This window comes from Acanthisitta chloris, unplaced genomic scaffold (genome assembly GCF_000695815.1).
Source record: "Acanthisitta chloris isolate BGI_N310 unplaced genomic scaffold, ASM69581v1 scaffold7799, whole genome shotgun sequence".
In the NCBI taxonomy this organism is placed as follows: Eukaryota; Metazoa; Chordata; class Aves; order Passeriformes; family Acanthisittidae; genus Acanthisitta; species Acanthisitta chloris.
The window spans coordinates 3,892-23,874 of record NW_008690774.1 but is presented as its reverse complement, the minus strand read 5'-3'; the positions used below and the strand labels follow the sequence as shown (position 1 = coordinate 23,874).

Genomic DNA, 19,983 nt, shown 5'->3' with positions numbered 1-19,983 from the left:
CCCTACATTATTTTAATTTTAGAGGTCTTTCTGATACTCCTCTATCATTTATCTCTCTTCCAAGCTGAAGGTCTCAGAGTTATGTATCCCTTTTCCAAACAAAGGGATTTTTTCTTTGTTACTGTTTGCTGGTTGCTATTTATCCTTTTTTTTTGTGGTCTGTGCTTGAAGTTTTAGGAGGTTCACTGAATTTAGTTGAATTTTAGTAGGAGTTTGGTTGATGATGTTTACTCTTTTATTCTGATCCATTCCTAATAATTCCTTTACTTTATAGACTGTGGATAAGTATCAGAGAGCTCTATAATGAAGGACAAGCTGCTTTTCTAAGCACTATAAGGGACAGACTGTAAGAGATCAGAGGCCATCACTGAGTTTGAGCCAGAGATGAGGCACTCTGGGTAATGCTTATCTGTAGAAGCTGCTGTCAAAATGTCATGAGGAACTCAAATCTTCCTGCTCTTGAAGGAGATTTATTTAGATTATATTGACTGAAAAGAGGAAGGCAAAAAGCATAAATAAAGTCTAGTAAGCTAAAGTCCATTCTGCTTTATAAATAGAGGTATAATAGGGTTGAAGGAAGGATTTTTCTGAAATAAATTATCAGTACAGTTAACCTTTTTTTGTTTTGCCCTGATATTTATATGCTCTGATTTCTTGAAATGATTCTCATGGAAACAGTTAAGAAAACTTTTATCTTCCTTGTTGGCATATGGTCATATGATATTTTAAATGAAAAATAAGGTCTTGTATCTGTTTGCCTTGTTCTTGCACTTCTGCCTAGCCTGAGTATTGAGGGCATTTTTTGGGATGTGAGACATGTGGGTTCACTACTTACTAGATTGGGTAGAGCCTAGAAACCAATTTTCACACTTTCTGGGCATACACTGTAGTCATTAGTTTGTGATCTAGCAGTGATTGCTGGGGCTGCTGGTCCATTAGTAGCCCATAGGCAGCATCCCAAGTGGATGGAGATATCTCATGTTTCTTAATGTTTTCCTATCTTTTAAGGGTAGGAAGCAGTGACCTGCTGTGAGGGGACATGATTGCCTACTGTGAGCAAGTACTTTATCAGTATGTTGGAAGATCTGGATCTCCCTCTTTAGGCTCTTAGAGACATTTCTCTCTGTTAGCTGCGTAGGGAATTTAGAGGCAGTGATAGTAGGATGACCTTGGAGCATTCTGCCCACTCAAAGTATGCAAAATACTGTTGAGTTAGTATTTATCTAGTGAGTTAGTATATATTTAGTTCACCCAATTTAGGTGATTAAATTTTTATAGTGGTAGTACAAAAGTCTATTAAACAGTTCAGCAGTCCTTTTAGGAAGTGCTCAAACATCCTGAAAGGCAGAAGGGCACAGAGGAGAGTAGTGTGGAGCATTTAATGAGGATCTTTGTCTCACCTTCAGGAATAGGAGGCCTGGAAAGGGTGGCCATGCATATAAAGCAGTTCAAGATCTATTTTCTTTTATCTGAGTCATTCCAAATATAGAGGAATTTATTTCTATTTTAAGTATTGAAGTATGGGAACACCAGTCTGGTGTCTAATGTCTGTTCTGTCACCTTTATACTGAACTCACTATTACAGCACAGGAGACTTGGTTCCATGACAGGTTCCTGTCTCACTGGACTACCACAGTGCAGTTTGGGAGATGCAACCTGGCTGGACATCCTGACATTTGTGGGAGAGGGAGGAACAAGAATCATAGAATCAACCAGGTTGGAAAAGACCTCCAAGATCATCCAGTCCAACCCTGCCTTGGTTACTGGACCATGGCACTAAGTGCTACATCCAGTCTCGTCTTGAAAACCTCCAGGGATGGTGAATCCACCACCTCCCTGGGCAGCACATTCCAATGCCTGATCACTCTTGCCATAAAAAAATCTCTTCCTAATATGTTATTTAAGCAGATTTGTGGTGTAAGTACTGATATCTTCTAAAGTGTATCCATCATTTTATACACAGGAGTTTAACAACAGAAACTAAAATAGTTGAACTAATGATTACAGACTTTGATGTTTTGTTTACACTTGTTTATGATAGGCAATGCACATTTTAGTATGAGACTTTTTACTCAGCATTTTTTTGGTTCTTGCTTACAGGAGCCACAAAAATTGTTCCTGTTGAGGCTACTCCCCAGGAGAGTGAACCCACAGCTCCAGAAACAACAGTTCAAGACCCATCACAGCGAAAAGGATATCAGGAATATGCCATTCAGCAAACCCCATATGAACAGGCAATGAAATCAAGCAGGTAATTTCGAAGTACTTACATTTGTGTTCATGCAGAATATGAATTAAATGCTTCCCCATGCATTTTCATGAAACTGAAATATTTTCTGAGCCTTTTAAACAAAGGAGCAGCTGAAAATAATCTGTGCATACGTTGTGTAATTTAAAAACCTGTGCAGAATACATTTTTTTAAAAATATTAAATGTTTCTGTCCATTATGAATATCTAGGGAAATTTTGGCATGTTATGTGACCAAGTTTCAGTACTGTAAACATAACTCATTTTGGTTTGTTTTAGGTTGGGTCCAACTCAACTGAAGATTTTTACATGTGAATACTGTAACAAAGTGTTCAAATTTAAGCACTCCCTCCAGGCACATTTGAGGATTCATACAAATGAGAAACCTTACAAGTGTTCATACTGCAGTTATGCCAGTGCAATCAAAGCCAACCTGAACGTTCATCTGCGCAAACACACGGGGGAGAAGTTCAGCTGCGATTATTGTACGTTCACTTGTCTCAGCAAAGGCCATCTCAAAGTCCATATTGAAAGAGTTCATAAGAAAATTAAGCAGCATTGTCGCTTCTGCAAAAAGAAGTACTCAGATGTTAAAAATTTGATCAAGCATATCAAGGAAACTCATGACCTCGAAGATAAAAAAGTGAAGGATGTTTTTGATGAGCTTCGCTTGATGACACGAGAGGGCAAAAGGCAACTTCTTTATGACTGCCACATCTGTGAACGCAAATTCAAAAACGAGCTTGATCGAGACCGTCACATGCTTGTTCATGGTGATGAAAGACCCTTTGCTTGTGAGCTTTGTGGTCATGGAGCTACTAAATACCAAGCCCTTGAGCTTCATGTTCGAAAGCACCCTTTTGTGTATGTGTGCTCTGTGTGCCTGAAGAAGTTTGTCAGCTCTGTAAGGCTCCGTGCTCACATCAAAGATGTGCATGCAGATCTGCAGGAGGAGTCTGTTTTTAACAGTTCTATCAACCAAAGCTTCTGCCTGCTTGAGCCAGGAGGTGACATCCAGCCAGAAGCCCTTGGTGATCAGCTAGCACAGACTGCAGATGAATTGACTATCACGGGTACTGGTGCTGTTAACACAGCACAACCATCTGCTGGTGAATCAACAGCCGCAGATGTAAACCATAATGGTCAACATAATGGTGACGTAAAAATCGATGCAGTCCTTTCCTTAGAATTTGAAAATCCTCTGGTGAAGAATGTAACAGAGACGTTGTGTCAGACAACAGACATAGTCCCAAACATTGAGCCCTGTGTAGCAGCAGATTGCTTTCTGCTGAAAAATGGTACTACTGGTCCTGAAGATTTGAAGGTTTCTCCCTCAAATGAAGAGGAAGTTAATCACTGCAGCTCTGTAAATGATCAGGGTGAAGAAATAAATCTTTTACTTTCTGAAGACAAAAGTTTAAATCCAAGTCAGGACAATGCAATGACTGAGAACCTTCCAGTCTCTGAAGAGAGAATCCAGTCTGTTCCTTCCAGTGAATCAGAAACAAGCAATCTGCCAATTCAGAACTTGGCAGAATCCACAGAGCCTTTGCCAGCACCTGAAGCCAGTGCAGCCCCCAGCCCCCAGGCAGCCCCTTCCAACACAGTGACATCCGACAGTGGGACTGAAGCTGTTGCTTTCATGCAGATCTTGGATAGTTTGCAGAAGAGACAAATGAGCACAGAGTTGTGTGAGAGGATAAGGAAGGTTTATGGAGACCTAGAGTGTGAATATTGTGGTAAGGAGCAGTAGAATTGTATTTGTTTGTTGGGGTTTTTTAAGTGTTACATAGTCAGCTATCTTTTTTCTGCTCCTCTTGTTTACAGTGTTTGATATATTTGCATATCTTTGCAGCAGGATTAATTTTGGTGTTCAGTATGGCTTCTGGGGTCAAGCGCAATTTACTTTTTGCTGTATAAATAATGTGAAATGAGTCAAATCTCAAAAAAGCAAAACCCAAAACACTAGCAGAATACAGCAAAGCAATGCCCTGCAAGGCTCAATTTTCTGTTAATGTCAAATTTGATAGAATTAGATGATTTTTATCCACATACCTCTCCACAACTCATGACTTTCACTGGAGTCAAGCACAGCAGATTGAGGCCTGTGGTCAGCGTTAGTCAGGCCATGTTTTATTGCTTAAGCTTCATTATCAGCTTAGTGTAAAATTCAGAGTATTTTTTCCATAATGTAGGGGATGTATGGTAATACACATTCTGTACAACACATAGGTATACACTGGCATATTTTTTGACTTGTTTTGAACCAGGTTCTTTGAGATGAAAATGTTTTTATGACATGGTATCAGATCAAGACTATTCTGATGGTAATTGGGGCTTTTTGAATTTATTGAAGTGGGTATAATGCACCATTCCTGTTTGTTCTAACTGAAAATTTTTGTGTTTACATAACTGAAAAGGAAACAATTTGGGATTTGTGCTGTAGTCTTCATTCTTGAAAAGGGAAAGGAATCAAAGACTATAAAAACAAGTTTTTGAAGCACGATAACACTGTACCTTAAATGAATTGCTCTGCATGTTTTGGTACCATTATGTCAGAAAGGATTTTAGGTAGGAGTAACATGAAAGGAAGTAGCAAAAAATATTTTGACAGTCTCTTTTAGTGTACAGTTGCATTCAGATTCTTTGTATAGAACAGATTTAAAGCAATTTTTCTTTAGGAAAAAGATCATTGATTTGTATTAAAGTTGCCCTTGTTAGGCTGTTTTGGGACATAAAACATAATCTTTCTAGACAAAAGTGGGTTTTGTAAATATGTATTCAGTAGCAAAGGGTCTTTAGACAAGTTTGCATTAAAGATGAAAGGGGCAGGATTCAAACAGTGTGTTTTGCCCTGAAAGAAAATCGGTTCTATTGGAATTTTCAACAACAATTGTTTAGAAATTGCTTTCTTCGTGTCTCATTTTATTTTCAGGCAAGTTGTTTTGGTACCAAGTGCATTATGACATGCATGTTCGTACGCATACTCGAGAACATTTATATTACTGCTCCCAGTGCAATTATTCTTCCATCACCAAAAACTGCCTTAAGCGTCACGTCATTCAGAAACACAGCAATATTTTGCTGAAATGTCCCACTGAACATTGTGACTACTCTACCCCAGATAAATACAAGCTCCAGGCACACCTTAAAGTCCACACAGACCTGGTAAGTAACAAACCAAAGGATGTGTTTGTCTAAATTCAGTGTTGTCATCGCAGTGTTTGGAATTGTGTGGCAGCATTTGAAGAATAGGTGAGAATTGTTACCTGATTGCTCTCTGCGTAGCTTTGTACAGGGAATATATGAGTTAAGGCAACTAGATATTGGGTCCTTCTCATAGTTGTTTCCAGTAGACTATATCTATCCATTTTCTCCCTTTGGTTTTCCCAGTATTGTTTGGTTTTGAGGGAGTAAAATAAGGTCTGGTACTATTGTTAATTTACATCATTCCTTGAGCCTGAATTCCCTTCCTGCATAGTCATCTGAATTCCCTTCCTGCACAGTCATCTGTTGACTGTGGTAAAATGAAAATGTGTTCCTCTCTTAATTGCTATAGACAAATGAAGTTTAAATTGTTGAAAAGAATTTTTGTTTTCCTAATAGCTGCAACTAGTTGCAGCCAATGTCTTTGAACATCTACCATTGTCTCTTGTGGCTACAAAGATGAAGAGATCACATTTTAAAGGCTCCTGTCTTGTTCAGAAAGCCCTTGAGCTCTGAATGCCATATGCTAAAAACAGGTCTGGTCTACTTCCACATGCACTTTGAGTGGAAGCCCTTGTTGTACAAGACACTGCTTGGTGATCTTGCTCTCATCCAACATTATTACATGAACAGTCTTTTCAGGAAACATGAACCCTTCTTGCAGTGGTTTCAAAAGTATGTTTCAAGCAATATGTTCTGGTATTCAGAATAAGAAATGATTTAAAACTAAGGAATAAGATTTTTATTCGTCACTGTTAGTTAAGATGCTTTTTTAGAAGTGAAATATTTATATGCTTTTCTTGGAAGATTAAGAAAAACAATTATTTTCTTACATCAGTGTTACCAGGCTTGTTCTTACTGTTTTAATTGTTTTGCATTGAGTGGCCCAAATGGTTTAAGCTGTTGTCAGAACAGGTTTGCATACCATGGACTTCTTTTCCTACCACATGGCAGGAATCTTTCTGCTTGCAAGCTGTAGTTGGTCTGGGGTGTTCTAGACCTGTGAATCCCCAGAGAGGTTACAATATGCATGCACTGACACAGTGTATGAGCACAGCTAAGTTCCTTCCTGTTCCAACTCAACATCTAGAAAAGGGTGTTTAGCAAGTGCCTGCTCTCCCAGCATGAGGAATTTAGTCCACTTTTGATTGGAGTCTTCAGAGGTGCTTAGGTGGCACATATTACCTCATGTCTGTATGTGAGGGTACTGGTATTGAACAAAGTACAGTTTAGGATCTCAAAAAATGTTTGACAAGCATGGTATTTGAAATTAAACTTTCTTGACCGATAATGTCAGAACATTGTCATGAACTACATACTTGCAATTTGAGGTTTGAATTACTGATGCAGTGAAATAGGTGCAAAAGGTGATTTGCACTTCCCCTGAATTGATTTTTATTTTGATTCCAGCAGAAAATGCCAGTTGTTCAATTGCTGCACTCACTCTTCTGTCCTTTATGGACAAGGAAATATTCACACAGATGGGCCTTTCTTCACTCTTTACACAACATTATGGTTTTTGTTAGCATTTTCTTGTAAATAAATCTTATGCACCTGTGATAGAATGCACTCCATGTGACAAGTTCCTCCTAATCTCATGAAAAAGCAACATCACAACTCACTTAAAGTACTGTGATAGATATTGTTGTTGCAATACTTTTTACTAGTGGAAAGACTGAAAGGGGGTTGAAAGCCTCCTGAAAGGAGGTTGGAGTCAGGTGGGCGTTGGTCTCTTCTCCCAGGCAACCAGCAGTAGGACAAGAGGGCACAGACTCAAACTCTGCCAAGGGAAGGTTAGTTTGGATATGAGGAAGAGATTTTTTACAGAGAGAGTGATCAGACATTGGAATGGGCTGCCTGGGGAGGTGGTGGATTCACTGTCCCTGGAGGTTTTCAAGCTGAGACTGGATGTGGCACTTAGTGCCATGGTCTAGTAACCACAGTAGGGTTGGACTTGGTGATCCATGAGGTCTCTTCCAACCAGGTTGATTCTATGATTCTGTGAATGTGATGCTCGAATTAAGTATTCATGTGAATTTTTCCCCAGATGTGGACAATTTCTGCATAGCTACTTAAAAATCTTTTCATGTGCAGTGCCTAGTGGTTTCAGGTTGAGCTCTGCAGTCAGCAGGTAGACTCTTGGCCTGTACTTTCAACAGCTGAATCATAGAATCATCAAGGTTGGAAAGGACCTCTAAGATCATCAAGTCCAACCATTAACCTGTCAGTTCACTGCAACCCGTAAACCCTAAACCATATCTTCCAGCACCAGATCCAGATGCCTCTTAGACACTTAAAAACTCTACCTCCTCCCTGGGTAAGCTATTCCAGTGCCTAACCACCCGAACACTGAAAACATTTTCCCTATTATCTAATTTGAATCTCCCCTGTCTCAAAAGTTACTTTAAAGGCATTTGGAACAGGACACTTCACCCCCTACTCTTCTTAAGTAGTTACTTCAAGAGAGCTTTAAAAAACAAAACAAGAGATGACACAAAAGGAAATGTTTTCCCCCCCTTGTGCCCTCCACTTCCATAGCTATTTTAAACAGAATCTTAATTTGTTATGAAATGTGTGGAGAGCTCACATAATAGACATTCATTTAGCCTGTTTTTGAATTTATTATGTTTATGATGTCCATCTGATGGTAAAGATCTGTGTAAATGGTGTCTAAGAACACTTGAGAAAAAAGAGCCTTCAATTAGCTCTCCTATATCCTTACATAAGTCCCTCTTTTTCAACTGTGATGAAGGTCCAAGAGCTCCCTCCAGGAGGATCATTTTCATGATACTAAATAGAACTGAGATAATGCATTTCCTAATTAAAACCAGTGTGAGAGCAAGGTCTTTCAGAAGCATGCTTACTGATGCTTACTGTCAAATATATTTGAGTATTTAAACAGATTGAAAAATTCATATATTAGAATTCACTCAGTAACTAAATTTGGCAGTTCTCATATTGACCTCTGCACCCACTGCTTGGTACGTTTACTTCAGGCATTTCTCACTGAACAGCACCACTCATTCCAAAATGTACATTAACCAACTATGCATAGTTAAATGTGGAAATCTACTTGAATAATAATTTTAGTTTGCAAAAATCAATCCTTCATAAATATTAAAATTAAAGCTTTCCTGGAGGTAGAAGATATCAAAATCTCAGTTCAGTTCCTTGTGTGGATGTGTATCCTTCATTACCTTGTTGCTGGCTGCACTTGAACTGGATCCCTGCATTATTTGGTGAGGAGGATAAATGATGGGTATTGAAAAGCAGCTTACCCCTCATCCTGGTCGCTCACTGTATGGCCATCCATCTTACTCTATGCATCATCAGAGTCTTACACTGATTTTGGGATTGTTTATTCCCTGGCAGATGATGATGGGGAGTGTGTATGTGCTGCCTCTTGCCTCTGTATTTGCTATGCATGTTGTAACAGAGAAGGTTTTTACTTTGGAACCCTGGGAATTGAGGTTTGGCTTGATTCGAAACCAAAATGTTGCATATATGCTCTGATTTTCAGCACTCATCTTTTCCCCCTAAGGTTTGTGTAGTGGTTTTTGACATTTATTGGCATATATTGAGCTCTTCAGGAGTTCAAACCATGACATGTGCCAATCACTTCAGTGCCATGGTACCTAGAAAAGGGCTGGGCAGTTTAAAATTAATTTACAGTTATGAATGAGTTCATGGTGACATTAGGGATCAAGTGGGACTAAACAGTGCTGAAGTAGGTATCAGAGTTTGTTTACAACTCCCAGTGGTTTTTACAATACTCACTCTACTGAGCAGATAAACACCACAGAGAGGTTTGTCTGAAAATATGGTAAGTCTGTATGTGTAATTGGTACTGCAAGGTGAGCACCTCTATAAAACTGTAGTTCAGAACCAGAACTGCCACTTGTTATTAGGTTTTCATGCACATTTTGGGATGTAAATGATTCTTGTCTTTGGAATGATGCTTAGAAATTCCATTCTGCTGCTGACCTTTTGTGTAATAGTGTAGCTGTCGGTAGGAAGTGAGGAACTTGAGCTCTGATTGCTTATTTCCCCTTCCTGAGGAGCATTAATTTTCAGTGGTCTGGCTGTGTTACCTTTGCTTTTGGAGCAGTGCCACTGTATAGTCAAGAATGCAAGGTCCTGGAAAGAGAAGGAATTAACAAAAGCATCTATGGTCTAATGATTGAGCACTCAGTTGGAAAATAGCTTTTGCTCTTGGTCCTCACTTCCAAAATGAATGTCAGCTACCCATTCACTTTTACTAGTGGTTATGGCACACAAAAAAAAAAGCCTAAGCAGTACTGTGTGCTGGTGTTTGTCATCTTGTGAGCTGTGACTTCTGCTGCTTGCCAGACTTCATAAGTTTTCTAACCATTTGCACATTTTTCTATAGCCTTCTTCACTTGTGTGCATAGCCACCTCCTAGGTACATCAGATCATTTTGGCCGGGTTGCATTTTAATAGGACATTAGCTTAATTCAGGAATCTTTTGGGAAAATTTTGATTTGAACACCATGACAACTGTGGTGAAGATTTCTGTATGTCTTCACTCCTCAAAGTGTAACTCAGGGGCCTAATTTTGATCCCACGAATGTTAGAAATTAAATTTCTGTTGGTCCGAGTAGATGACAGGAGCAGACTTTGGCTCTCTAGTCCTCTTACAGAATTAGACAATCAAATGTTGTGTTAATTGAGTTGTGGAAACTTTTCCTGGAAATGCTCTGGGAGTACCAGTATTTAGTAGAACTGTGTATTACTTCCTGTTCATGGAATTATGTCACTTCTGCTGCTAAAAGGAAGGGAATGAATTGTTGATTTCTATAGCATAATTGTCTAATTTAGGCCTAAACACCTTTTTTATTACGGCCGTGGTCTTAATTTTACCCAATTACTGAAGTTGATAACAGGAGTTCACACAGTCTCTTGTGAAATTAGTGGCAGAATTGCCATCCAGATCATGTAATATATGTATGTTCATAAGAGAAGATATTTGTGCCATCAGAATGTCTCTTTATTGATGAGTGCAGTAGAAGAACTGCTGCTCTTTCTGGTGTTTTGCAGCGTAGGACATATTTATTTGATTAATTAAATAAGCCTCGTAGTGGTCTGTTGCTTTGAATCACAGAACCATTTAGGTTGGAAAAGATCTCAAAGTCCAACTATTAACCCAGCGCCACAGTGTTCACCCCTAAACTGTGTCCCCAAGTGCCACATGCACAGAATTCTTGAGGAATTCACATTTTCCATGAATGGTAACTCGACCACTGCCCTGGGCAGCCTGTTCCAATGCTTGACCTCCCTTTCGGTGAAGGTTTTCCTCATATCTGATCTAAACCTCCCCTGGCACAACTTGAGGCCATTTCTTCTGGTCCTATTGCTTGTTACTTGGGAGAAGAAGTGACCCTCAGCTGGCTGCAAGCTCCTTTCAGGTAGTTGTAGAGAGCAATAAGGTCTTCTCTGAGCCTCCTTTTCTCCAGGCTGAACAGCCCCAGCTCCCTACGTATACAGAGGCTTGTAATAGACCTACCTCTTGAATCATCTCGACACACATGCCCTAGAGAAATAAAATTTTCTTCAGGGAGCTATAGATTGGTAATGCAATACAGCTAATGCTTTCTTAGCACAATTTAGTTCATATATATAAAGAGAAATGCATTGTGATTCCTATGCAAGTGGCCTTATTTTATAGCAAAACACTATAAACAGGAAAATTTGTGGTAGCATTAGACTAATTTTTTTCCCACTAGGTTTATGAATATTCATGGACCTAATTAAACTCCTGATTTGTGGAATGTGAACAGTACTTTCAGTCCAAAGGCTGACTTTATTTTGGAATTATTTTAAGTTTCTTATATTTTCTCAAATTGGTTGATACTTGTATTAAGCAAATCTCAGGAAGCGTAGAAGTGACTTTGAAATTTAAATAGCTGATTGGACTGTGCAGCTGGTCTCAAACAAAGGTAGATCCAGCTCTCTTCATACTTTGCTTCTGTTTGTGTCCTTCAAGAAAACCGTCAAAGACATTTAAAAGGCAGGAACTCCAATAAGGCATAGGATAAATAACTTTTATTCTTACCAGAGGAAAACTTACGTGCTGAGAATGTGATTAAGGTATTACTAGAACTTCAGCCTAAGTCCTTCAAAGTGCTTCCGTCATCACCTGTGACAAGGGCACTCTGAGGAGCTGAAGCTGTGGTGGGGGAATTTAATTTGGGTAATTTATCAATGAATAGAGAGAAGTCCTATATTTTTATGTGGGTTTAGATGCATTTGTTAAAACATGAAAATTGCACTTAGAGTAAAATTGCATAGAGGAATAAATTGTGTTGAAACTCTTCTGTTGAACTTGATGTGAAATCTGTTATAAGATCAGTGATGCTGAGAAAATCCAGAGTAGTCTGTAAGTTTTTAAATCAAAATAGTAGAATAGACTTTATCGGTAGTACATAAAATGCTGAATATTTATAAAGTAGTTAGAAGTGTAGACACTGAATAAGTAATGGCATCTGTCATTGTTAACTCTGCTGCTCAATTTCTGGCCATTTTATAATCCACATATTGGTGGATGTCTTTGGAATAATTAGATCTGAACCTTAGGTTTCAGAAGGGTGGACTTGTGAAAAAGAAAAGAACAAACCCTGAATATTGCAGCTTATATCAAATACATTTTCTTCTGTTATGTGGCTTGATCTTTCGACTCTTGGTTCTCTACAGAGTCAGTCACAATATTATGCTTACATTTATTGTGCATATTCTTGTGTGCTGTAGCTTGGAGCCCTTCATTCATGAGGATTAATGATGTGCTTAGAGTACTTTAATATTTCTCCTTCACTTATTTCACTATAAATACCTTCATTTTTTTCCTTATAAACTGAACCTTCAATTATAACTTTGTTGAGAACTATGTATTACTGAATAATGACTATAGTGATTATACCAGTGGAATGATAATGCAATCTCTTTCTTTCTCACTTAAGGATAAGAAGAGTTATTCCTGTCCTGTGTGTGAGAAGTCATTTTCTGAAGATCGACTTATAAAATCTCACATCAAGACAAATCATCCTGGTAAGAAAAAAATCAAGGAAAATTTCTCAGTCTATCACAATAAATGGATGAAGGTTTTAAAGTGAGCAGTGCAATGTCATTACATTCCTAAGAAAGAGAAGAGTATGTCTAATTTAACTGGTTTAAAGGAAGAATTGTGTTGGATTTGCAGATGGTAGAATTTAACGTGAAAAATGTTACTGTTCAAGAGTGTGTGTTGTGGAGTATGTCAGGTAGTCGTGATAAGAAATCTTTCTTCATCTGGCAAAGAACTCATTTCCAAAAGAGGACCTAGGTGAATTCAAATTATGCATTGGGAAGGTTGAAATCAGGCATAGAGACATCCTGTAACAGCCCAGGAGATGGAAAATTTCCGTTGGCCTTGCATGAACTGACAGGGATGTATTTAGTGCACATTGTTTGTCTGCAGGTGATGGGTGTGAATGCAGAGTCCCTGAGCTGATGGACAGTACCTGAGCACACAGACAGTTTGCTCAGGTGCTGTGGGGTTGGGCTCTGTCTCCAGGGACAGCTGAAGTCTGCAACAGGGCTCTTGCTAGAACCAGCTGGGATGTAGGATGGCCAGTATTAAGCTGGAGCTGGCAAGCCTGGTTGGATCCAGCTAAGCACTGCAGCCCATCCAAACTATGTTTATACCTTGCATTCCAGTGCCCTGATTTATCAGCCTAAGTACAACATAAACTGAAGGTGCTAAGTCCATGTGCCATGCCTGAGTAAACAATGCTTGGATCTTGGGAATTCAATCCCAAAGTGCTGGTGCAGGGTCTGATTTAAATCTGACCAATGTGAACTCAACAGAGCCAAGTTGGTGTGCCCCTGATTTCCTCCTTAGTATTTGTGTTTTGTTGGATAGAAAGACCCACTGCTGCCATGGAGGAAGGAGAGGTGAATCCGTTGTATCACAGTTTAATTAACTCATCTACAGTGTTGCTTATCACCTGACAAAATTTGATATTAAGAAGGAAAATACTGGCCGTGCTCAAACTGAGTTTGGGGAAGAAAAAATCCAATTAAAAGAATGCAGCTGTTACTGTCTTTGTCAGAAGTACAACATAACAGGCAAAGCAGTAGTTTCATCTCTTCTTACTGCCACTAGATAGTGCTAGACCCGTGTTTTAAACAATTCCCTTCACTTTAATTTCAGACTAACTCCCACTTTAGCTCTTTAGTTACTAAACCTCACTATTTGCAGACCACTCCACAGCAGTGTGGTTGGAGGGCTTGTCATACCTCCACGGACATGTCTGGTGCAGCAAATTCAGATGAGAAAAGGCCTCTGAGCTGTACTGTAGTCAGGAGCTGTATCACCACTAAGCATGAAAATTGAATCTCAAGAGATGTGCCTATAAAGCTTTTGTGCTGCCTCAGCCAGGGAGCATAGGAGACCTCCCTAAATCTGAGAACTAGAAGGACGTTATGTGTTGTGTCCTTACAGTTCATCTTGCATCTGACACTGGTCTGACACTGACTGCTGAATTATCAGTGTATGCTGTGTCTGGGGTCCAGAAATACCAGTTAACTGTGAAGCCCTAAATCCTAAACTCATGCATTTATAATTTTTAACAATTCATTTGGTATCTGAATCTCTCTCAAAGTATAGCTTAAATTTTTTGATCCAAGTGGGTTCTTTTAAACTCTGTGTTATAATAGAGGTAAGATTAAAAAACCCCAAAATCTGCACAGCCTATTATTTCGTGTCCTCATTTTTCATACATGTATTACAGGCGAATAGAGCTTAAAGGCAAAACACCAGATTTATTAGATATATCTCCATGGTACTAAAGAAATGCTACATCTGAGATATGCCTATGCAGTAGTTATGCAACAACCCTGGTTTAATATTTGGGGGATAATTAATGCAAAAATCTTTTTTGCTGTGCGTTCTCTCCTTGCAGTCAGGAGGAAATCTGTTATTTGTACATGCTTAATTACAAGCCAAATAAATGTGAGGGGTCTGATAGTATAAGCTATTAAATCCTGCAGTGGAATGGGTGCAATTGTTCTTAAAAATGTAAATGAAAAAGAGCAAAGATGAAAGGAAAAATGGATACTGTTAGAAGGAATTGAATTTTAAAATGACATATCAAAAATTAATTTAAACTGAAACCCTTTCATATTTATCATTAAAATGCTATTTCTAGCACTTCCCTCCTCTTCCTTTCTTAGTGTGATTCAGTATGACCCCTCTTTTGTCTCTTCTACTTCTTCAAGTGGAAAGTGTGAAGTCAAACAGCTCTCCTGCCTCTGCTACATCTGCAGACGAGTGGAATTTTGGTCCCAGGAAGGCAGGGAGACAAAAATCTCTGTAGACTTTGGCTGAGCAGTATTTCAAACCAGAGAGATAAGAGAGCTTGACTTTATTGCCCAGTGATTTGAATACTCAGCAGTGAAGGAGGAGTCTTGTATTCTGGTCCCAGCTCTCAGAATTCTCTGCCTTTCATCCACTATCTGATTTAATATGATATCTCTTAATAGTTCTGAGCCATGAGAGGCAGCAGCTTCCATAGATCCCCACTGAGCAGACATCCTAGCCTGCAGACATGAATGAAGGATCTAAGCCATGGAAGGTAGACAAGGGTTCAGACTTGTGTCTGTATTTTTCTTTTTTGGGTACTTCAGAACTTATCTCTGCTCAGTTCATGGACTTTTATAGTTCCCTTTTGAGGTTGCTTTCCTTGTGCATATGAGTTCAGTCAGGATTTTTGATTCCATTCTGGGACTGATCATCAGGAGACTTAGTATGACAGCTCCTTTTTGGTAAAAATCCAAGTTTAGATTGTAACTTCTAGATGTATAAGATTTGGGCATAATAAGTCACCAGCTTTCATGTCTTAGCCTTTAGGTTACATGAGTGCTGTACTTTCATTAAGTCAAGAGAGAGCATTTTATACATCTGACATGCATTGAGTAATTTGATTTATTTTTTAAAAGCATTTGGCAATGTTTTCATTATGCATGTTTGGGGCATTTTAATTTAAACTTCATTATTTTGAGCTTTTTCAATGTGACAACCAAAACATTAGATCATATAAAGGAAAAACTTAGAGCTGAGTGTGTTTAGCCTGAATAGGCAAAGGCCAGGAGAGGAATCTTAATTGCTGTCTTCAGCAGTCTAATTAAAAAGACTGAGCCAGAATCCTCTTGGAGCTGTACAATGAGTTGAAGCAAGGAGATTGTAATTAGAATTAGGAAAATAATTTTGACTGTAAGGGTAGTTAAACACTGGAATGGGAGAAGAGAGGCTGTAGAATCTGTATCCTTGGATATATTCAGAACAGGACTGGATATGACCATGAGGAACTTGATGTAACTTTGAAGTTGGAACTCTAAAGTTGACCCTACTTGGAGCAGGTAGACCCTAGAGGTCCCTTCAAATCACATTTTTTCCATAAGTCTGTTTTTTCCTTTCAAGTGTCTGATTATCAGCATTCTGATCATTATAGCTGTGGCCAAAGAGAATTGTCCTTGTCATCAGGAAATCTGGGGTGAAATCTTGAATAAAGCTTTTGAAAATAGTGAAAAGAACCAAATTAGCTTATGGGAAAAGTTCATAGTTGGGAAATGATTTCTAAGCCAGTGGCATGACCAAATTTTTTTTTATATTTACATTTTTTTTCTTTCTTTTTAAACAGGCAGTAAGAACAGTGAATACACAGAGCAGGAGAGAAAGGACAGGACATCCTAGAAGGCCTAAAGGCAAAAAGGTCCTTGTGCTCTTTGCTCAAGTCAGTTTTGAGTGGCAGTAGAGGTAGAGCATTTAAAAAGAGTGAATCAGGATCTAGCTTTTCAGTATTGCTTATGGAACAAATTCCCTCATGTCTGTCTGGTTCTTACTACCTTTTGCATTTCTCTCAGAGGTTTCAATGACTACTATTTCTGAGATTCTTGGCAGAAGAGTTCAGCTGAAAGGACTTATTGGAAAACGAGCTGTGAAATGTCCCTACTGTGATTTTTATTTTATGAAGAATGGGTCAGACCTTCAACGTCACATCTGGGCTCATGAAGGTAAAACTCTGGGTTTAAGCTTTTGGACAAATAAGGAGTGTCATATTCTACTGAAGCTTTGTTGGCATAAAAAAAGAATTCAAATTTATTTTTATATCTGAATAAGCTACATCAGTGGTTAATTAATTAGTTTAATGGATTCTGGATCACATATGGAACTGCACATTCATACCATGAATAGACAGCTTAAATGTTTTGTAAAACTAATAAGATTCTGATAAAATTTTTTTCCCAAAACCTCAGTCATAAACATCTATGAAGTATTCTATGTGAGTAATGAGGAGTGAATGAAATACATGCTCAGTAATTTTCTGTATCTTCTCATTAATAACTTCTTCTCCTTTCACATTTGTCCAAAAATACTTGGTCTGGAAATCTGTTAATAAAACAATTGAAATCCAGTTGCTTTGATGTATGCCTATAAATTCTGTGAGTGTTTTAATTAAATCATGCAGAGGCTTGCTGCCATGGGCACAGTCAGTGGTCAAAAACATCGTAATGTTGTTCATATCTATCTATGACTTTTTAGGTAGAAATTCCAGTAATATGGCAATGTATAGGTTAAAAATCCCTTGAACTTAAAATCTCTGCCCGGTGAAATCGTGTCTACCCAGTCTATCTATGTTTATAATAGGTGGAAAACCTCTTTAGGTGCTCTTTAGTCAGTTAATAATCCATGCAGCAAATTACCTGTGGTGTTTGAGCATTGTTTTGGATTCTTTAGTCATCCCTCTGCATAAAGGGGATAATGGGATTTGGTACTCTTAAACCACTATCTTCGTTCCCAAGTGTTTTTTCCCATGTGGGTAGTTCAGACATTTGTACTATTACAGCATATTTGTTTGAATGCTCTGTCTGTGAGCTGACCTGCCTGTGTACTGTAGCAGTGTTCCTCTCCAGTGGCCTTTTCTCCATTAAGGAGTTTAGGTAATGCTTAGAGCAATTCCATGTGTATTCCATAGATACAGATTTTTTTGTTTTGCCAAGAGCACTTGGAACCCATCTCATCTAACTAGCAGGAGAAAGAGGTGAACAAATTTATTCCCCATCAAAGTGTGCAATCAAGTCTGCTTGAAGCAGACTATAATTCCTCATGCTCATAAATCTAGTTTTAAGGTCACAAGTAGCAATCTAAAACTGCCAGAGCCTCATGAAACTATTGAACTACTCTGCCAGTTCAGATTTATTCAACTTTTCTTTGAAGGATTTACTTTGTTCTTATAGACCTTCTGTTAGAAGACATACTCTGTCTCTCTATATTCTTTGGACAGTTTTAGAGAAGTGAAATTGTGAGTTCTTGCATCTTATCAGGGGGGAAGGGATGGAGGATAATACTACATGAGCCATTAGCAAATCTGTTATGAATTAACAACAAAACACAGCTCTGCACATTTAACTTCTGCTTGCATATTAAGTGCCTAATGAAACAATCCTCCTTAAAACAGTTTTCTTCATTGTTTATTGGAATCAACAGAGAATGGTAGTTATCTGAAGACTTTTAGAGGGAGCTATATACCAGCTAGGCATCGATTCAGGCAGTGTGAATACTACTTCTAAGTGAAGGATAGACACACCAAGGCCCAAATATTAGTGTTTGCTTGGCTAAACTCAGTACCTGACTTCAGTAGGGCAATATTTGATTCTAAAATCAAATTTTTTCTTAGCAGGTTAAGAGATGCTGTCGAGAGCTTGGTATCATTTATACAGAAGCTATAGATGAAATTTGTTAAGTGTAGATATCCAAATTTTGAAATGTTGACCTTACTGTCCATATTGCTCACATGATCTGAAATTTCTTCCAAGCAAATGTCCACCCTCTCATCAAAAGGTACGGCCTGTTTGTTTCATGGTATATTTTTTCATGTTTAGGTGTCAAACCCTTCAAATGTTCTCTCTGTGAGTATGCCACTCGCAGCAAGAGTAACTTGAAAGCTCACATGAATCGTCACAGCACTGAGAAAACACACCTTTGTGATATGTGTGGGAAAAAATTCAAATCAAAAGGCACTTTGAAGAGCCACAAACTCCTTCATACTGCTGATGGTAAGTGCATGTTTATTAAATGTAAGTTTATTTTAGGACAATAAATACTGGCTGTTCTGCAGGACCTTATTAGCAAGTATTTGTCAGGTGAACACTAAATGTGATTTGCAAATTTTGGGGTTTGCTGGGAGACACTGTGAAATAATTCAAAACTTTGCAAAGCTGATTTCTGTGAGAGACAGCTGTCTCTGAAATACTTGATTCTTCTGAAATTTTGTGTTGGCTTTATATACCTTCGTGTTCTTAGAGAGAATTGTTGATCTCAATAGAAATTTGAAAATACAAATAGTTCTGTGGTTAAGTCTCTTACTACTTTCTACTGTGAGATTACTGTTAGGATCCTGTAGCCAAATCCAGCAGCCCAACAGACTCAAGGCCTGTGTCCCCATGTCTAACCAGCCAGAGGGAAGCCTGGGCACATATTCTCTACAGTCTCACGTGCAGCACATGATTTACCCTGTAATTTTAGTACTTGTGTGATGATAGCTGAAGTAAGTGAGATGCACATCCAGAAAAATATTTACATCAAAACTAGAACACGACAGTACTTTATTCTTCTGTGATTGTCAAATTGAACTAAATGATTTAGCAGGGTGAGTTATACAGACCTTCATTATGACTTAGTAGCTTGAGCTTTCTTACTCATGTAACCTTGTGAAATCTCATTATATTCTTTATTAACCATTACATTGAAATTCTTTTTAAAAATTCTGCATATTGATTAGCACTGTCCTTTCACAGAAAGTGCACAGTGCTCTGTTAGAGCATATGTGCTCTTAACATATCTGTCATATCTTTAGAATATATGTGAAGTTTCTGTGTCAGAGATACCTACTTATTTTTGCTCACATCTTGTCATGGTTTAACCCCAGGCAGCCACCAAACACCACACAGCCTCTTGCTCACTCCCCACCAGCAGGATGGGGGAGAGAATCAGAAGGGTAAAAGCTAGAAAAAAAACTCATGGGTTGAGATAAAGACAGTTTGATAGAGAAAGCAGAAGATGCACACACAAGTAAAGCAAAGCAAAACAAGGAATTAATTCACTGCTTCCCAAAGACAGGAGGTGTTCAGCCATCTCCAGGAGAGCAGGGCCCATCACACATAATGGTTTCTTGGGAAGACAAACACCATCACTCCAGATGTTCCCCCTTCCTCCTGCTTCCTCGTGAAGACAGTTTGATAGAGAAAGCAGAAGATGCACACACAAGTAAAGCAAAGCAAAACAAGGAATTAATTCACTGCTTCCCAAAGACAGGAGGTGTTCAGCCATCTCCAGGAGAGCAGGGCCCATCACACATAATGGTTTCTTGGGAAGACAAACACCATCACTCCAGATGTTCCCCCTTCCTCCTGCTTCCTCGTGTTTTATATACTGAGCATGATGTCCTATGGTATGGAATATCTGTCAGTTTGGG

At 38.6% G+C, this 19,983-nt stretch overlaps 1 protein-coding gene across 1 annotated transcript in view; it reads left to right on the top strand.

Annotated features, from left to right (window-relative positions):
* ZFAT (zinc finger and AT hook domain containing) overlaps nt 1-19,983 on the top strand; it is a gene marked incomplete at both ends in the record, with an annotated part of 36,873 nt that overhangs the window by 13,839 nt on the left and 3,051 nt on the right. Inside the window, 6 exons of the mRNA XM_009081949.1 lie at nt 2,101-2,251; nt 2,528-3,987; nt 5,184-5,416; nt 12,430-12,517; nt 16,373-16,522; nt 18,392-18,565. Of these exons, the coding sequence (XP_009080197.1) occupies nt 2,101-2,251; nt 2,528-3,987; nt 5,184-5,416; nt 12,430-12,517; nt 16,373-16,522; nt 18,392-18,565 (2,256 nt within the window). The remainder of the gene's footprint in view (nt 1-2,100; nt 2,252-2,527; nt 3,988-5,183; nt 5,417-12,429; nt 12,518-16,372; nt 16,523-18,391; nt 18,566-19,983) is intronic.